Below are 20,314 nucleotides of genomic sequence, written 5' to 3' on the forward strand. Positions count from 1 at the left end.
TCAACAACTCCATTTTTTTTTGAGGGGTTCTAGGTGCTGAAAAATTATGGCTAATGCCATTTGAATTAAAAAATTCAGTAAATCCAAGATTTTCAAATTCAGATCCATGATCACTCCTAACACTAGTTATAGAGTAACCTTTTTCGTTTTGGATTACTTTTGAAAACGTGATGAATTTTTCTAATGCTTCATCTTTAGTACTTAAAAATAGAACCCAAGTATATCTAGAATAGTCATCTACCAAGACAAATGCATATTGTTTTCCACTCAAGCTAGTAGTTCTAGATGGCCCAAAAAGATCTAAGTGGATAAATTGTAATACTCTACTAGTTGATACATCGTTAATGGATTTAAAAGAAACTCGCTTCTGTTTTCCTTTAGCACAAGCATCACAGATTTTATCATTATCAAATTTTAGTTTAGACAACCCTCAAACTAAATCACCTTGAATTAGCAGTTGCAAAACGCTCATACTAGCATGTCCTAGTCTCTTATGCCATAACCAACTATCATGCTCATCCTTAGCAACTAGGCATAAATTAGTCATATCAATAGATTCTAAATGCATCATATAAATGTTTCCTATTCGATGACCAACAAGCATAATCCGATTAGATGCAATGGCAATGACTTTACAACCATTAGTTTCAAACATGACATTGAATCCCTTATCACATAATTGACTAATACTCAAAAGATTATGCTTTAACCCATTCACATATAAAATATTTTTAATTTGTATGGAAGAGGTATTACCTATTGTACCTATACCTTCAATGTAACCTTTTGAATTATCACCAAAAGTCACTTCTCCTCCATTTTTGGCGTTAAGATCTATGAACCGGCTTTTATCCCCGGTCATGTGTCTTGAGCATCCACTATCAAGGTAACATGAGTTTGAATTTATTTCTCGTGCCTTGTAGCAATGCTCCTTTTCCTATAAACATAGATTAATTTCTAATTTTTGGTACCCAAATTCTTTTGGGTCCATATTCATTAGTTTCCAAAATCCTAGTCCCTTTAGGTATCCATTTGTGTAGGATATCTTTATCTTTAGTAGTAATGAGTCCTTTAGGAACCCATATACTTCTGACGATTTTTCCATTAGAGGTTCTTTGGGGACCTCTATGATTGTAGATTTTAAAACTTTTTCTAACAAAGTTAGATTTTTAATTTTCTCCTTTTTCAAAACGTTTTGTTCCAACTTTATCAAAAGAAGCTTTAAGATCATCAATTTTCTTTTGATGGTCATTATTGACCTTTGAAAGTAAATTTTGCAAATCCGAATTTTTCTTTTCAAACTCTTCTAGTTTGATTTGCAAATCTTTGATTTTACTTTCAAAATCATTGTTGGTCTTGGATATGAGCTTATTTTCATTTTTCAATTTTGAGACATCATTTTTATATTTTAAAAACAATTTCTCATAATCCTAAGCCAACCCATTATATTCCTCTAATAACTCATCATAAGATAAATCATCTAATTCAGATGAGTTAGAGGTTACCTTAGAATCTTCTCTGAATGCCATCAAGCACAAGTTTGTTACTTCTTATTCCTCTTCATCGGAACCTTCTTCATCGCTCCATGTAGCCACATGAGCCTTGTGTTTATTATTTGATTGACCATTTATCTTCAATTGTAGGCAATCATATTTGACATGCCCCTGGTTTTTGCATTCATAGCAAATGATAGGGTCCTTCTCTTTTGGTTTATTTTTTAGGCCTTCATTTCGTTTGAATTTTCTTCCTCGGTAAGGTCTCATCATTTTTCTGAACCATTTGGCAAACAATTCCATTTTCTCGTCATGTTCATCCGAATAACTCTCATCTTTTGTGGATTTGAGAGAAACTCTAATGTTTTTCTTCTTCTCCTTCTCCTTTGGTGTCTCATCAATCTTATCGAGGTCCACCTCATCTTCAAGCATCATTTTATGAGTGAGGAGGAAACCAATTAGTTCTTCAAGAGTTAAGGATTTTAGGTTCTTAACCTCGATGATTGTCATCTTCTTGGATTGCCACGATTTTGAAAGTGAGTAAACTAACTTCCTCATAAGCTTTTCGTTTGGAATGATTTCTCCATATGATTTGAGACCATTGACAATCATTAAGAATCTATCTGTCATAGCTTTGATATCTTCATTTGGTTTCATCCTGATATTTTCATAGCTATGTGTTAGAAGACTAATTTTAGATTCTTTTACCTCGTCGGTGCCTTCATGAGTGACTTGTAGTTTATCCCATATTTCTTTGGCGGCTATACAAGATGAAACTCTTCCATATTCATCTGGTCCAAGAGCACAAAATATGATATGGATGGCTTTGGAGTTGAGCTGGAACATTCTTGTCTCTCCTTCACTCCACAATTTTGGATGGGTGAAAGGCTTGATATATCCGTCTTCTATGACATTCCATGCTCCCATGTCACATTCTTGAATGAAATACATCATCCTATTCTTCTAATAGGCATAGTTAGCTCCATTGAAGAAAGGAGGCTTGTTGACGGGCATCGAATCGAGACCGGACTCTATATTTGAAGTAGAGGCCATTGATGACTTGATAATCGATGTAACTCTTCCCGAATCGACTCAAGAGGTGATTAAACCTTCAAATGAGTGAGGCTTTGATACCAATTGTTGAGTTAATCGATCGATGGAATTGGCCAAGAGGAGGGTGAATTGGCAATTAAAATTTTGGTGGAAGCTTTTGCAGAAAATTGAAAAGATTTGCACAGCGATTTAGAGTGGTTCGCCTTTCTCAACCAAAGTCTACATCCACTACCTTAGCTATCCACACTAAGGATTTTCCAACAAATTCACTAATTTGTTCTTTCTTTTGAGGCCAAAGAGATAACCTTACAACACCCTCAAGAATATACCCCAATTCTTTAGAACACTCTTTCTCAAAAAGAAGATTACAAATTTGCAAACTTACAAGGAAATCCTCACAAGCTAGATTGCTTGCACAATTCTAGAACAAAGAAAAGAACACTCAAAAATGAATACAATTGAGTACAAGTAGTGTTCTTGAAAGCAAAATGAATATTGAATGAAAAATAGGCTTGAAAATCTCAAACTTGAGGTTTGATGCTTTCTCTTTTATTCTCTCTTGATTCTTGTTTCTTGTGTTTTCTTGTTGTTGATCAATGGCTTCTAAGCTTGTTTAAATACACCTTCAAATGATTCTGAACATTGGGGATGATCAATGGAATCAATAGAGCCGTTTAAGTATGAAAACAATTAATAAAATATGTTGGGAGCGTCAGTGCATCGATGCATACCCAAGGTGCATCGGTGCATCAAGTGTAAAATTCAAATATTTTGATCGTTGGACCCTTAGTGCATCGGTGCACTAAGAGTGCATCGATGCATGAAATGCATTCGATGTTTCAAAATAGCAGAGTGCATCGATGCATGGCTGGTGCATCGATGCATCAAATGCATTCGATGTTTTTCATAAAACTCTTAGTGCATCGATGCATAGTATCTGCATCGATGCATGAAATGCATTCGATGTTCAATTTATTCCATGGTGCATCGATGCATGGATTGATGCATCGGTGCATCACTTTGAAAAATTGATTTTAGGTTTGATTTTGGTTCAAAATACTTTGTGAAAATTGTTTCAAAAATATATTAAGTATAAAACACAATTTTACACATTTAGTAAGGTTTGAAATTGATCTTGAAGACTTGGAGTAATAATTTGATATTCGAGTAATTAAATCGAATATACTTAGAAAATCATTTGTAAAATCTTAAAATTCATTTATACTTAATTTTTTATATCGAAACATCAAAATGTTTTCAACAAGTTCGATTCTATTCATCTCGATGACGTGTCAACTACTTTCCGGTTAAAGTTTAAACTGAGGTCTTTAAGTCAAGAAGAAGACTTGAGTTAGTTGTGCCTTAGTGACAATAAACCATTTTCCAGTAACATAGCTTAAGTAGAGAAAAGCTATCTATCAACGAAAACTTTTGAGTTTGATTTTGTTCAGCTTGAGGGTCTATCAACCACATTGTGGAGTCAAGGAACTATTTTCCAGTCGAAATTTTAAACCAATGTCTTTAAACCGAGATGAAGATCGAAGTTGACTACAATTTGGCAACGAAAGCCACATTCCGATTCAAATTCTGATCAACGACTTCAATTCCATATTGTTTCAAGACAGACTCGACTTCACGACGGAGGAGTCATCCGCAACTCAATTTGACAGGGAGTTATTCCTAATTGCAATATCAGAGTCAATTTCAACTCCACAAAGGATAATATTAGACTCAGGGACCCCTTCATACCGAACGAAAATTTGTGTCATTTTATCTGTCATATTTTTCGTTATACGAAAAAGGACAAAGAGAGACAACTGTAGACACTTATTTTCGTCCGAATTTTTTATTTTATTTTATAATTTTTGAAAATATTTTTTGTTAGAAAACGATTTTTGAAAATGTATATATTATATAGTTTTTGAAAACATTTTGAAAATATATATAATATATAGTTTTTGAAAACATTTTAAAAACTTATATAATATATAGTTTTGAAATCAATTTGAAAAACTTATATAATATATAGTTTTGAAATAATTTCAAAAACTTATATAATATATAGTTTTTAAAACATTTTTAAAAACTTATATAATATATAGTTTTTAAAATATTATTGAAAACTTATATAATATATAGTTTTTAAAAATATATATTATATAATTTTTAAAAACATTTTGAAAACTATATAATATATAGTTTTGAAATTTTTTTTAAAATTATATATAATATATGGTTTTAAAATCCTTTTTATTTATTATTATTATTATTTATTTTTACTTTTATGTTTTTCTTTGATTTATTTAATATTTATTTATTGTTTTTATCTAACATTTTTTACTTTTTTAGAAGAATTATAATCAATCAAAGGTAAGTAATTTGAATCAGATTTTTAAATTTCAATTTAAATTTTTAATTTTTCGCGATTGAGACAACCGACAAATTAATTGGTACCGAAATAACAGTACAAGGGTGATAATCCTTCCTTGACTGTAACCGACTCCCGAACCCGATACATTTCTAGTAAAACAAAGATCAGGTAAGATGGTGTTCGATCCACCTAAATATTTTTAAAATGATCGGTGACAATTCTAACACATTTCATTCAACTCGAAATCTAATTCTGGGCCACCCGAAAGACGATTGCGACATATGTGAAAATATAATTTTACCTCTATGTTTATAATTCAACTTTTACAACAACAAAAAAGTGTACGTATGTACTTGCAGTCAATATGCTATATTTGGTGTGACCGTCCGTTTTTTTTTTTTTGGTGTATGTTGTATGATGAATATCTATTGATTGCAAGCATGTTCGAATGATAAGAATAAGTTTGAACCTTAAAAGGAGAATAAGATTGTTAATTATGCCTAATAAAAAAATATGTTAGTATTATATAAAAGGTTTAATATAAAAATAAGTGTCTAAGTTATATCATTTTTCATTTAGGTGCCTAAATTTTTTTATGATCAACCAAGGTGTTTAAAATTTTCAACATTATACTTTTAGGTGTCTCAATCGTAATAAACGTTAAATTTCGTCGTAAATGAAAAGTGTCATGCTCAAGTAATTTTGAAAATTTTATTTTTTTAATTATGCATTTTTAAAATTTTATAAAGGCGACATTTATCATTTGATGACAAAATTTAATAGTAATAACGGTCCAGACACCTAAAAGTATAACATTATAAATGTTAGACACCTCATTTTTATTTCCCTTTTTATGAATTATTTCCCTCACAAACTCATTTCTTTTTCTTTTTGTAGGTCACTTATCGACCTCCTTAAACAAAGAAACATGCAAGTAAAAAAATATGAAAATAAATAGAAGTAAAACAAATATCCTCTTTTTATTGATTTTGCTTTCAAGAATACAAGTTGGTTGTCTCTCTCGATTCTCACTATGTTTTTCGGTTTCACTCTCCCTTTCTTGTATTCGAGCTCCCCCAGTTATACATGCTTCAACCCTTTTTATATTAAAACTCGGAAATTTTCAATATCTTCTATAATAAATCATGGATATTTTGGGATCTTCTTTTTTTTTTTATCCTTGTGTATTGAATTTCTTCTTTTGAAGGATCTTCTAGCCATAAATGCTTCAAATAGAATCTGACGAGGGAGCTGCTGTCAGTGTGTGGACACGTGTGAAAGGTTGGAATGTCGATGCGTGGAGAGGAATCTCGATCGCTCTTATGTGAGGGGGGTATTGAAAGTCGTGTGCGGTATTCTCGAATGGGGAACCTTCGAGTTTCTGTCATTGTTAATGTTGTGGGCCTTGTTGTAATGAGTTAATGAATTAGGAATGTAAAATAATTAAATATCAATAAAAACACTCATTCATTATTTTTAAGCATGTTATAATATATATATATATATATACTTAATAATAATATAAAAATAAATAATATTAATGATAATGTTATTAATAAGTAACAAATATGATAAATATAATAATATTAATAATAATAGTAATAATAAATACTACTAAATAATAATTAATACTAATAATTATAATAATACTATATAATAATAAAATCAAAATAAAAATAAATCTCATATGAAAATGGATCTCTACAAGTGTCATTGTTTGTCAGATGAAAATGAATGTCTACAAGTGTCTATGTTTGCCTATTACATTGTAACGAAAATAGAGCAAAAACAAAAGGACATAAATATTTGCCCAGTATTAAATTCAAACATTTAAGATTAAAATAAACTTATCCTTTAAAGGTGGACTCTAAATACAGTCTTGTTTAATTGGTGCCAAGACATGTTCATATCTTCGTCCATAATCATTGAATCGAAAAATGATATTGCTCATTTGAAATCAAGAATGTCAAGTTGTGATCAGTAATTGATTTTTTTCACTTGAAAGACGTCAAATCGAGAAACGATCTTACTCGCTTGCTTTATAAGACGTCAAATCATAATCGATGGATGATTTGCTCCTTCCTCTAAGGACACAAAATCAAGGAATGATCTACTCCTTATTCGGAAGATTATTAGATCGATGGACGATCTTCTGAAGGTGACTAAGTCGTAATTGGTGTATGATTTGTTCCTCCCTTTGAAGGATTCTAAATCGAGAAACGATCTTACACTCTCTGAAGGAAACCAAGTCATAATCATAGGTTGATTTACTCCGCCTATAAAGGACACCAAATTAGGGGATGATCTTACTCATTCCTTTGAAAGATGTCAAGTCGTAATTAACTCTCTTGTATGAACATATCTAATTCAAGAATGATTTTCTCTCATCGTGCTTGAGGACGCCAAGTCAAAATTGGTTAGTGGATTACTCATTCGCATATGTCAAAACTGAATATGATCTTGATCCTTCAAACTCAAAGACACTAAGTCATAATCGGATGCATGATTTAATTTGAAACAATTTTGCACCTTCACTCTAAAGGATGTCAAGTTGTGCTCTTCTATAAAACTTTATTTTTTTGTCAATTTGTATTTCAAATATTAATCAACTACATTGTCTAATAAATGTAAAATTATTTGAGATTGAACTGATCCTGTCTAGTTGAATATGTTTCTACAAATATGAAGACCTTCACTCTAAAGGATGCATGATTTGTTTTTTCCTTCGAAAACGACAAATCGAGAATGATATTTTTCTTTCCTCTAAAGGATGTCAAGTTATAGAATGGTTTTGCTCCTTCATCTTGGAGTATGCCAAGTCATAATCAAAGGTGATTTATTCCTTCCTCTAAAAGGATGTCAAATTAGGGAATGATCTTACTACTTCCTCTAAAGAACACTAAGTTGTAATTGATGGGTTGATTTGCTCTTCCCTTTAAAGGATGCAAAATGAGGGGATGATCATACTCCTTCCTCCAAAGGACGCTAAGTCACAATCATTGGTTGATTTGCTCTTCTCTCTAAAGGATGTCAGATTGGGGGATGATCTTACTCTTTCCTCTAAAGGTTGCTAAGTCGTAATCATCAATTGATTTTCTCCTCCCTCTGAAGGACGCCAAATCACAATCATTAATTGATTTATTCACTAACTTCAATAGTGAGACGAATCTTCAAAAATCTCCTAAGAAACTTCACTAGAGACATTCTGCGTGATTCAAGCCATTTTCTTTTATAGAGAAGACAAAGTTGGGTTGTAATTGTCTCTTAAAGAATCATTTTTTGAATTCTATTCAATCAATTTGAATTGTTTAATGGGACATCAAATCTAAAAATGCTTCCTGATGAACACCAATTATGAATCCTCCATTTTATTATTTTTCCTTGTTAAATATGGTTTCCTCTATCTTCAAGTTTTAAGTTTTGGCTCTCTTCTCGAGATCTCGTGATCACAAATCTTCTTCTTTACTTTAAAGATCTGGAAAAATGTGCATCTACATATAAAATTATGGATGTAATTTTATTGTTGTCAATGAAATGCACTTATTTTATGCAAATGGTGCAGAAGTGTCGGTCATCAATCTTCTTCAATCTTTAAAGAGGAGACCTATTCATTCAAGAACACGCCGTAGGGTTAGCATTGTAGCATGTCAAGGAAAATTGTTATCTTGTATTGATCATGTTTCTTTATTTTCTAATATTGTATCTTTGATTCATAACAAGTGTTTTCCTTTTGAATGAACATCGGCCTTAAATTCTCACTGTAATTGGGTATATGTTTTTTATGTCACTTTTATTTTCAAGCCCATACGCCTTATCAGAATACTTGTTTCAAGTCTTTGTTATCAATTTGAATGATATTTTCCTCCAACCATTTTTAAGGGTACCAAACTTATCTCGAGTCATCTAGAGTACCATTATTGGTATTTTTTCTCATTCCTTAGTTCGATGGTAAGTAGTTTCTCTCCATGAGAATCACTATACTTGTGTGGGAATTGGCCTTGAGTTCTTACAATGTTAGTTCGAATATCATTACCCATTCTTAAGTCGTGCATTTTTTTCGTAGAGACAGCCATTTGCTTTAGGATCTATCATGATGTCATAAAGATTTGTAAAGAGTCTTTTTGATCTCTCAAGCTTCTAAAAGTAGATGTATTCATTGTTTCTTCCTTGTTCGGTCTCTTACTTTTTACGCCACTTATTTATTAGAAGCTTTTGAAGTATAGTGGGTCACATCAATTTCAAAGACCTCATTTCTTCGTGAAAAAGTTATTTTCTTTCTTTTATTTTTCAAAGTGAGTCTTGGTTGGGCTTTGGGTTGCTGGGCATGAATCAGTGGGCTGATGGTCACATGAGTTGTTCTATATTTTGGGCTTAACTTGTTGGATCTGAAAATAATAATAAAACAATAATAAATAATAATAATAATAATCCTTGAAAAAAATGAGTGTCTACAATTATAGTAAACTAGATAGTAGTAAAAATCGAGATCTTAAAGGAAAATTATCAATAAATTTATGTACATTACCACATACACTTTATTATTCTTTTATGATTTAACATAATAAATCTTGAGATACTTCACATCATACTCATTTGAGTTTTATCATCCACAACTTATGTTTCTCTCCATTGGAATGAACTCCACCAAATACTTGATTGTAGATTTCAGCTGAAGAAAACTTCGGTCAGTTTGGCAAGACTTTTGAAAAGTAATTTTTAAAAGTACAGTAGAAAATAACTTTTAGTAGTGCGGTTTAAAAGTGTAGTTTAAAATTTAAATGTTTGAAATTATTATTAAAAATTGAGTTTAAAAAGTTAAAATGTCTATTATAGACATTATGTTGTAAATTAAAAATATAAAATTTAAATTATATTTACACTTTTTAATACTCTGATATATAAAATATATCATTTAAACTATAATAAAAATATAAAAATATTTTAAGATAACTCATTAATAATATTTTTATAACTAAAATATTTTATTAAGAAAAAATATAACATGTGGATATAAAATATTTTATTAATATTTTAATATATAAACGAGGAATTTTATTTACTTTTAAATAATTAAAATAAATTATTAAATAATAAATTTTTTTAAGGATGTTAATATTAAATTTTCAAAATAAAATATAAATACATAATTGAGTGGAGCTCATGCATTAATAAGGATAAAATTATAATTTGTTCCCTAACGCAAAGTTAAAAATGAAAAAACTACAAATTCTAGCTTTTGCGGTCACCATTTTCACCGTAATTTTTTTTTACCCGTTTGAAATTGATTTTGTGGTCAAAATTTTTTTTTAACTAAAATTATATTTAAAAAGTCACATCAAACAGGGCCTTAATTGTGTCCCCCACAAGTTCTCATGAATGTCCATGATTTCAATACTTCAATAATATTCCTTTTGTGATTATATCTAATACAAAAGTGTAAGGAAAAAAATTAAGTACATTTTATCGGATGATCAAGTTGTTCATTTTTTTTTCATATTTCTTTTGATCATGGATTCTAGACCCACTAGGAATACTCATCTCCATTTTCTTTGAGTCTTCATTTCCCTTCCCTCTAGATAGGATAGATATGAATAAGATAGATTTATAATTTATAAAAAGAAAAAGGTGAACTACATCTAATACCACCAAACTTTTGGCGTTGTATTGTTTATACCACTGAACTTTTAATTTTATCAATTATAGCATTACACTTTGATTTTTGTTTCAATATACCACTAAATCGTTAAATTATTAACGTCACGATGATATAGTTGACGATTGTTGACATAGACACCTCATCAAAACGATGTCGTTTTGATCTGACTATTAACGATTTAACGGTTCAGTGATATAATTGAAACAAAAATCAAAGTTCAATGTTATAATTGGTAAAATTAAAAGTTCAATGATATAAACGATACAACATCTAAAGTTCAGTAATATATGGTGTAGTTTACCCGGAAAAACTGTAACAAAATAAACAATAGAATAATAGGTGGGTGGGTTTAGATGTGGTCCAGCTTTTATGCTCTGCCAAACTTGGAAATATTCTATAACGTGATAGTTTTGTCTACAAGTCACTTCCCACCCCCAAGTTGGGATGCTTCTTTCTGAATTCTCAACAGTCTTGCAATGCAATAATACAACAGTTCTAAAAGCCTTTGAAATATCTTGCAAATTGGGGAATCTGAAAGACCCTCCTCACATGGTACAAGTAATCAATCGCCTTTCAAGCTTTTTATGACCTAACAACAGCATTGCATTCAACTTTATCATTAAGGATTTGGTCATTTGATTGTGATTCTAATACTTCAACCACTGCTAGAAAAGGCAGTATCTAAATTATTAGTTGGATCCATTGATTTGATGACTTCTTTGGTTTTATATCTTACATAGCTAATAGATAAAAAAATGCATTTTCCATAATGGGGTTGTTTTTAATAAAACATAGGGATTGTTCGAAACTCATTACCAGTTGGTGAAAGTTTTTACTAACCAGGGGAGTAGTAGAAAAAATTGCTTCTAATAAGTACTAACCAAGGGAAAAGATGAGATGTGAGTTGACAACTTTTAACAATGTACTCAGGAGATGGTTGACAAATCTCGTATTTTTAAAAGAAATAACATAAAAGTAAGCAAAATTAAAGAACATAAAAGTAGGCAAAATTGGTGGGCATTTGCAACTTACATGAGGTTCAATTTTATGTCATAAAAAACCAAATTCATTTCAATTGGGAAAATGAAGGTAGATAAACTGAACTCTAGTTTTCAATTGACAGCTTTTTCACATTCCAGAGCAGCTAGCTATAGTTCACAACGACTCACCGTGTAGAAATTGAAGAAATATGTTTAGCATCCACCTGGGCTTACCTAATATTACAAAAGGTAGTGCATTACACAACAGTAAACAAATCTAATTAGCTTCACATTCATAGTAGAATAATGATTTTGATACTCGGTTCTTCCTGGAAATAAGTTCTCTCCACCAAATGTTAAATCTTGGAGAAATTAAAACAATAATGTATGGCCATATCTCAAGGTTGAACGCACTATCATCTTGCACGAACACTGGTAGGGGATCGACCAACTCTCTCACAACCGACATCGTCTTCTACTTCACTCCCGTCTAAACAATTGCCATTATTGATGCTAAGCTCTGAACTACCATTACTGCTTGTAGCGAGGGGGGAGTTCGAGACATTAATAGTTCTGCCTCGTGGATGACCAGAACTCACACTGTACATAGACGATGCAGGAATATTTGTCATCAGTGGCCGCAAATTACCAGGAATGCTTCGCCTTATATCCTGTTCAAGACAATATTCAGATCAGAGAAAGAATTAGCTTCATCCTTTCCCTAAGCCTTCAAATTCCGAACGTATTGTCCTATAAGAACCCGACACTTTTGACAAACGTAAACAGAGTAACCATGGCATCCACCTCCAAAATAACTTTTTGGGGCTTTGACAACAACATATTCAGATTTCTTTTACTCTCATTTAATGGATCCTAGTTTGAAAAATATAAAAGATAATGCCGAGGAAAATTTTAGGAGATACACTTACCATATGCCTTATTGCCATATCCAATGATTTCTTTGAAAGATTTCTTCCAAAGCCTGAACTATTTGGTGATTCAGATTTCGTGGAAGAGTTACCGTGAGGAGAATGTTTATCATCTGGCTTGGGTGGTGCCAATTTCCTCATGTTTATCACCCTCTCAACCATTTTAGTTCCAATAACAACAGGACTCACGTTGTCACTAACTTTGGAATATCCGCGACTTACTGCAGGTACAGAGCTGCCACTTAAATGCTTATTACCACTGGGGAGACGTCCTCTTGAAGGAGAGCATGATTGCCGTCTTGGTCTACCAATGGCACCTGGCTCAACAGAAGAAGATCGAGCACTTGGTGCCCCAGGTCTACCTCTGGTGGCCGAAAGTGGTCTATCAGGTAAAGTGGTTCTTAAATTTGGTGGAGCATCAAGAGAGAAACCAGGCATCTCAGAAGTCTTCCATGGTCTAGATGCTACAGTCGGAGCAGCACCACATGATGGTACAGAATTTCTAGATGCTGCAGGAGTTGGTTTTGTAACCGAAGAGGATGCTTTAGTTGGAGAAGCAGATATGTTAGGAGTAATTGATGGAGTTGATGGCCGACGAGTTGGTGTAGCAGCTCTTGATGCAGGTTTGGATGAAGGTAAAGAAGGTTTTGCAGTTGGCGTCGAAGACCTCACTGTGGACCTTGTTGGTGTGGAGGATCTTGCAGAAACTGTGAGCTTAACAGCAGGAGACGGACTCTTGGCTGCAGAAACTGTGGGCTTAGTTGACAAAGTTAAAGGTTTTGTTACAGGCTTTGCTGCAGATGTCACAGGCTCAGATGCAGAAATTGATGGTTTAGTTGACTGTATTGTGGCCCGGGACGTTGGTGTTAATGATCTCGTAGGTTTAGATGCAGTCAATGTAGGGCGTCTGGTGGGTGTTGCAGGTCTTGAACCTGGACCCCCAGATGATGAAGGCCTCCGAGTCCCGATGGAACTCAATCCAGGTGACAAAGCCGGTTGATTCAGTGCTAAGTTTCCCCTGGCAGCAGAAGATTCAGGCTGGGGATTTGCTAACTATAAACACAATGAACAATAAACAAATCCAATAAGTTCATGAATCCAGCCATCATAACACCAAAAGGTCTAAAAATTATAACAAAACCTTGGAATAACATTTTCTTCGATTTTATTTAAAAATATAAAAAAAATACAGGACATCCATCATATTTTAAGACTTGAAAATACTTTTTAAATTTGGGCATTAATGATAGTTACTCCAGCAAAAATGTAGTAATTCATTTTAAATATTATTTAGTTCCAATATATCAGGCATTTATCCTTGTTGGTTCCTTGTTAACTATTGATGTTGATGCAAAAATGCGCCTTTCAGTTATGCTGATTCCTGACCACACCCTGATCTAAAATCATGGTTGTTAATAATCAAATTTCACAGCAAAATGGTTAAGAGTTAAGAAAGGGCTAAGTTTTATTTAGAACAAGGTAAAAAAAGAAATCAAGTAACTTCAAATTTCCATATAAATTGCTGTATCATGTACTAGAATAATCCAAACTTCTCAAAATGTGTGCAATCCATATTAAAGCATTACGAAAAAAATTCCTTACTCTAGACTTCAAGGCAGTCGAACAAGCCTTAGGAGTGCCAATCTGACTCATTACAGTCTTTTGTGAGTCCATCTCCAAGGAAGGAAAAAGTGGAGTACCTGGAGGTGTTAAAAGCCTGGCAAGTAAGACAATTCCTGTTAATACTGTCATATTACAAGGAAATAATTTAACTTGGTTACATTCATGTAGGGAAGAAAAGGACTAGTACAAAGCCGACAGAAGTGGACCTTAACACATCTTTCAGACCCAACACTACAAGAACTTCCCAGTTCAGTCCTTGTCTACGGACCTTTCTATTTATGCATTGAAATATAATTACAAAAGTAATCTATCAATTTGTTATCTAAACATTTCGTCTCATTTTTGATCATTTGAATTGTTTGAAAATCTGGAACTTGACATTTTAAAGCAACTTGCCTAGATTTGTCCACAAACTAGCGGCTACAAATCTACAAACTTATAATAGATTCATGAAACATTGCGTTTGGATCTGATCAAATTGGAAAAGAAAAGGACATAGAACCATGAGAAAATAATGGAATCAAGTTTTTAACAAGGAAAATTAATTCGACTCAATCCAGAAGAACTAAGAAAGTGAAGTTTGAATCACTGGTAGAAGACTGCAAGTAATTCATCAAATGAAACCACTACAAATCATCATCAATACTTTATTTAATGCCCATCACAACCATCAAATTACCAACTTCAATCAATAAAACATGTAACCAATAATCATAACCCTTCCGTACTTGCTTCCCCCCCCCTCCTTTTCTCTTCCTATTGCATTATTAATCCACTGATCCATTGGATAAGTTCAAATAAAATAAGCGAAACCTACCCATAACTGATAGAAAACTAAGCTAAGCATGAAAATGATTCATAAAAAATCAAGTGTTTGTTTGTTTGGTTGTTACCAATCCTTCTGCCTTTTTGATAATTAATCTTTATACCACTTATTTCTTAAAAATCTACAACAAATCAACATTAAAATTAAAAAGTAAATAAAGAAATAAATAGACTGAAAGCTAATTCTAGCATAATTGGTTCATTATCTAAAAAATGAAGAAAATAATTCATCAAAAATTTCAGCCAAACAAGTCGTTGAATTAAAATCAAAATTAACTTAAAAGAGTTAACCGTCAAATTACCAGTCATAATCATTTTTATCACTATCAGAATTAAGAAAATCATCGACAGCGGCGGCCGTCTTTCTCACCGGAGTCGCTGTTGATGCTGAAAGATTAAATATCGGCAAAGTTCCGGGTCTAGATCCTACAGTTCCCAGAAATAACCAAATTACCAAAAAAAAATTGAAAAAAAACCCTAGAAATGTAGAAGAAATTCTAAAATTACCTAAAGGAGCATCGAAGTCTTCAGAGGAGTGATTAAGAAGAAGATGACTTTGTTTTTTCTCAAGTTTTCGCATCTCGAAAAACAATGCGAGTTCTTCCTCTTTCTCTTTCATCGTCGAAGCTCTTAACTGTTTCCGCTGTTTCAAAACAGCCGCTTGCGTTGTCGTTTCTTGCTGAGCCCTAAAGCTCCGATTCATCTTTCACCTACTCAAATTCACTCCTTGTAGATCAAACAGAACAAGTCTCTCTTTGTAAACGCGGCGCGTGAGAAAGTGTTAGGGGAGGGTGAAATGGTGAAACGGCGTGAACCGACGATGGATGAGATTGGTGGAGGGTGTAAATAAGAGGGAGTAGAGAAGGGTGAAATGGGAAGAGCAGAAGAAATCTTTCGATGACGGAACAACCGTAAACTTCAGCTCTCGTTGTTCTCTTTCTCTCACTTGAAGGCTACGTTTTTTTTTCAGATTATTATCATTTTTTTCTATTTTTTTTATTTTAGGTGGATAGAATAAAAGTAACAGTAAATTACACTTTTTAATATTTAAATTATCAGTTTTATTTCGTTTTAGTATCTAAACTTTTAATTTTTTTAAAATCATATTTAAAGTTTAATTTTTATTTCATTTTAATACTCGTCGTTAAAAATTTAGGGTTTGTTTGTTTGGTTGTAATTGATTTTCTGGAAATTAAATTCTAGAAAATGAATTTCATTTTCTGAAAAACGTTTTATAATATTTGGAAGATGTTGTTTAAACTTTTTTTCCACTAGATGATGAGTTTTTAAAAAAATATTTATTACAAATATTAAATACAATAAATAATATTTTTTATCATAAAACTTAATATAATCATTTTTAAAATATTAAAATAATTTATTTATTATTAAATATTATTTTTATAATTTTATTAATAAAAATGTTAATATTGGTATATTTTATTGAAATAAAAATATTATAAATTATATTATTTATTTATTAAAGTAGTAGTGTTATATTCTACTTTAAAATTATTAATTAGTATATTTTAAATATCTTTATTAAAATATTATTAGATTATTATATTAATATTAAATATATAAATAATATTATTCATTATTAATAATTTAATAATATTATTTCTATGAAATTAATAAATAATATAAATTTTATTAATAATTTATTATATATTATTAAAATAAAATATAATATTTTATATTATTATAATATAATTGATTATTTTACTATAATATTAAAAATATAATATTATATTATTAGAAATATTAATAAATATATATTTTAAATATTTTAATAAATAATATTTTGATTAAAATGATATTAAAATATTTTATTAATATTAAATTCATAAAATAAAATTATTTTGAGTATTTATTCTTTGAAGTGAAAAATTCGGAAAATGACTTACGGAAAATCAGACCGTAAGTCATTTTCCAGAAAACACAAAGGAAATTCTGTTGATCAGGAAAATGTTTTACGTTGATCAACCAGTTTTCCTCCAACCAAACACTGGAAAACATTTTCTGGAAAACGAATTACGTAATTGGTTTTCCCCCAATCAAACATACTCTTAGTTTTTGTTTCACTTTAGTACCTCATTCAAAATTTAATGTTAAATTTGGAAAAAAATTAAAAGTTTAGGTACTAAATAGGCCAAACTGATAGTTTAGGTACTAAACATATAACACCCTAATTTGGTCCGACCTAAGGATCGGTGGATTCGTACGATACACGGGACCACCGATGTGGTTTACCCAATTTTTTTAAAATAACATTTAACATGATTTAAATCAAATCCATAAAATAAACATGTGTTTGGATATTTAAATATAACATTTACAAAATAAGAGCTCTATCATTAAAAATTCAAATACAAAATCATAGCAAATAGTCTGTGACTCAAATACAAATAAGGTCTCTATGAAGTACAAGCTAACTACTAAGTATCTTAGATGTACTCTAATCAGAATAATCCAAGCAAAAAGCCAAGTTTGGTGATGGCTCCTCGATCCAAGCAAAAAGTCATTCTAAGAACTTACGAACGAAAACACACTATGAACATTGAGCTCACAAGCTCAGTGTCACACAAATAACTCTAACATACTATATGCATTCATCGCATGGGCATTCGGATAAGTATAAGCATGAACATGCAATCAATCCAATACACGAAAAAAGTAGGAATCATGGTGTAGTCATAGGGTCGCATAGCATCTCGAGACTCACATACCTGTATCCTACTTAAGGTATCCTAGATAAGAACTGGGTCACACAACATTAGAATTTTCATCTAGAAAGACCCACATTGTATAGTACATAGGATGACTTTGGGGTAATATAACATCGGAGCCTACGCCACACTAGTCTACTTCTCAAAGTACTTGGGACACCTCCAGGGTCACTTAGCATCGGATCCTATGTCCAACTAGCATTTAAAGTGCATAAGCATTGACTCAACACATTAGGATTACTAACCACACAAGACGATCGTCGTACATCTAAAGTAGTATGGGTGTCCTTATCATTTCCCGAAAGTCACACAAAGGCAAGTGTTATGTCATCTTAGTTTATGTCGTCCTCAATATAATTATTAGAGTTTATTAGTTTTTTTTACATTTTTAGTCGTATTAGAGAGGTCTCAACAACACTTAAGCCCCTTCATGAACCATTTAACATTCAACAAGGTTTTTGTTATCCAACCAATGACGATTGTACCAATACTGACCATTCAGTATCGATACAACCCTGAGTATAGATACCAAAAATGAGTTCGAAGTTTTTAAAAAAATCCCCTAGAATCGATACTCCTACTAGAAGTATCGATACTCCTACTAGGGTGTAAATACCTTACCTATAGTATCAATACTCCCATGAGTACCAATACAAAAAATGGCTATAGGAATCTGAATAATTATATCAGTATCGATACTAAGCCCAGAGTATCAATACTCGTGGGGCAGTATCGATATCACATGCACATGTATTGATGCCCTCATCTCAAAACACCTTTGTTTAAAGCTACACAAAGAATAGAATCGGTAATGTTCATTCATTATAGATACTCGATCCTAGAAAACCTCTATTTTCCATGAAAACACAACCCTCAACCCAACTATTTACCCTTCTAAGGTTATTAAACATTATGTAAAGCTTATAGGAGTTGTAGGGGATTATAACATGTCATTTAACATGCTTTATATACCTTAAAAAATCTAAAACCATGATCATACAAATTTTGTACAACATGATCAATTGACTCATACAAAAAATCAAACATAAGAAATGACTTACACATGGTATAAAAGAGTCATATGTGCGTAACCTTAATACTAAGTTGTAACTTGTCACCTTGGACTCACCCAATAACAAGTTTCCTCATGCCTTAGTCTTTGGAGTTTCCCCCCACTTATTTCACCAGTAATAAGCAATGAAATGAGTTACTAACACATATAATGGCTTAAAAAGATTAGAAACATGACTCTTAATATCTAGAAATGGAATGGGAATACTAAATAACCCTAAAACCCAAAACTCATCTTAAACCCCACATATGGTTTTCTATGGCTAAAGCTTGAAAAGAAACACTTACATTAAAGCTTAGAATGTGAGGATTTCAATTCTTACCTTGAACTTCTTGGACAATGAATGAAACTCACACAGTTCTCGCATTTTCTTCTCTCAAGATTCCAAGAAGGACAGATAGAGTTTGAATGAGGAGAAGAAGAAAACAAAGAGGAAAAAATAGAGGATGAGAGTTCCCTACCCGTTGATATCACCAATATTAATTGGAAATCAACCTTTGGAAAAGTTTATGGGTTATTTTCTCTTCTCGTCCTCCATCTTTCAAGCCCAATTTAAGAAGACCCCCTTTTATGCCTTAATAAGCTCAAGCCCAACTAAAATAAACTAAATCTTAACTCAACACTTTATATGGTTTCTTGGCCCACATAAAACTCACATGTGTTTTCCAAAAACTACTAACCCAAAAATTAGGACGTTACAACTATCCCCTCTTAAAAGAAATTTTGTCCTTAAAATTTACCTGAATAGAAAAGATGCAAACATTGAAGTTACATATTTTTCTCGGTTTCCTAAGTTGCCTCTACCACACCATAGTTCCTCCACCAAACCTTCACAAACGAGATTCATTTGCTTCTCATCTCATTTACCTTTTGATCTAAGCTCATTATCGGTTCTTTTTCATAGGTCAAATCTTGGCTCACCTCTATATGCTCTAACGAAATAATGTGGGATGGGTCAGAACAATACCTCCTAAGCATCGACACGTGAAACACATTATGGATGTGTTTTAGGCTAGCCAATAGGCCATGGTTTTAACCCTCTCCAGAATCTCATAAGGTTCAATGAAACATGAGTTAACTTCCCTTTTTGTCCAAACCGGAGTATTTTTTCCTAGGTGATACCTTGAGGAATACCTTGTCGCCCACTTAAAACTCTATATCTCTACACTTTAAGTATGCGCATGATCTTTGTTTGTCAAAGGTCTCCTTAAGTCTCATTTGAATCTACTTAAATTTTTCTTCCACCTCCCTGATCAAGGTTGGGTCAACCAACTTATTCTCACTAAGCTCTGTCTAACATAAAGGAGTCTACACATACCAGGCTTCTTATGAAGCCATTTGGATGGTAGATTGATAACTATTATTATAGGTGAACTCTACCAATGGAAGGTGATCTTCCCAACTACCCTCGAAATCCAAGATGCAACACCTTAAAATGTCCTCAAGGATCTGAATTACTCTTTCGAACTGACCATCGGTATGCGGGTGGAAAGCGGTACTAAAATACAATTGGGTTCCTAAGGCTTCATGAAGTGTTTTACAACATATTGAGATAAAATGTGGGCCTTGATCGGAAATGATTA

The 20,314-nt window shown here is 32.1% G+C and overlaps 1 protein-coding gene across 2 annotated transcripts; it reads right to left on the reverse strand.

Moving 5' to 3' along the window:
* Positions 1-11,752: 11,752 nt before the first annotated feature.
* On the reverse strand, positions 11,753-15,897 carry LOC120187366 (mucin-17-like). 2 transcript variants are annotated; one of them, XM_039191102.1, is made up of 6 exons: positions 15,438-15,897; positions 15,233-15,356; positions 14,085-14,199; positions 13,232-13,535; positions 12,483-13,189; positions 11,753-12,224 (listed from the first exon to the last, which is right to left on the reverse strand). In XM_039191102.1, exons 1-6 carry the CDS (start codon positions 15,631-15,633, stop codon positions 11,970-11,972), a joined length of 1,701 nt encoding a protein of 566 aa, XP_039047033.1. In that variant the 5' UTR covers positions 15,634-15,897; the 3' UTR covers positions 11,753-11,969. The 2 variants fall into 2 exon arrangements, with proteins under 2 accessions (XP_039047033.1, XP_039047032.1); XM_039191101.1 differs by having other exon boundaries at positions 12,483-13,535.
* Between the last annotated feature and the right edge of the window lie 4,417 nt (positions 15,898-20,314).

Source organism: Hibiscus syriacus, unplaced genomic scaffold, assembly GCF_006381635.1.
Source record: "Hibiscus syriacus cultivar Baekdansim isolate YM2019G1 unplaced genomic scaffold, ASM638163v2 tig00113725_pilon, whole genome shotgun sequence".
In the NCBI taxonomy this organism is placed as follows: domain Eukaryota; kingdom Viridiplantae; phylum Streptophyta; class Magnoliopsida; order Malvales; family Malvaceae; genus Hibiscus; species Hibiscus syriacus.

Coding starts and splice junctions, on each gene's coding strand:
- LOC120187366 (XM_039191101.1), bottom strand. CDS start 15,633: ATGAATCGGAGCTTTAGGGCTCAGCAAGAAACGACAACGCAAGCGGCT. Junction 15,357..15,437: donor AGACTTCGATGCTCCTTTAG/GTAATTTTAGAA, acceptor TGGGAACTGTAG/GATCTAGACCCGGAACTTTG. Junction 14,200..15,232: donor GATAAAAATGATTATGACTG/GTAATTTGACGG, acceptor CTTACTTGCCAG/GCTTTTAACACCTCCAGGTA.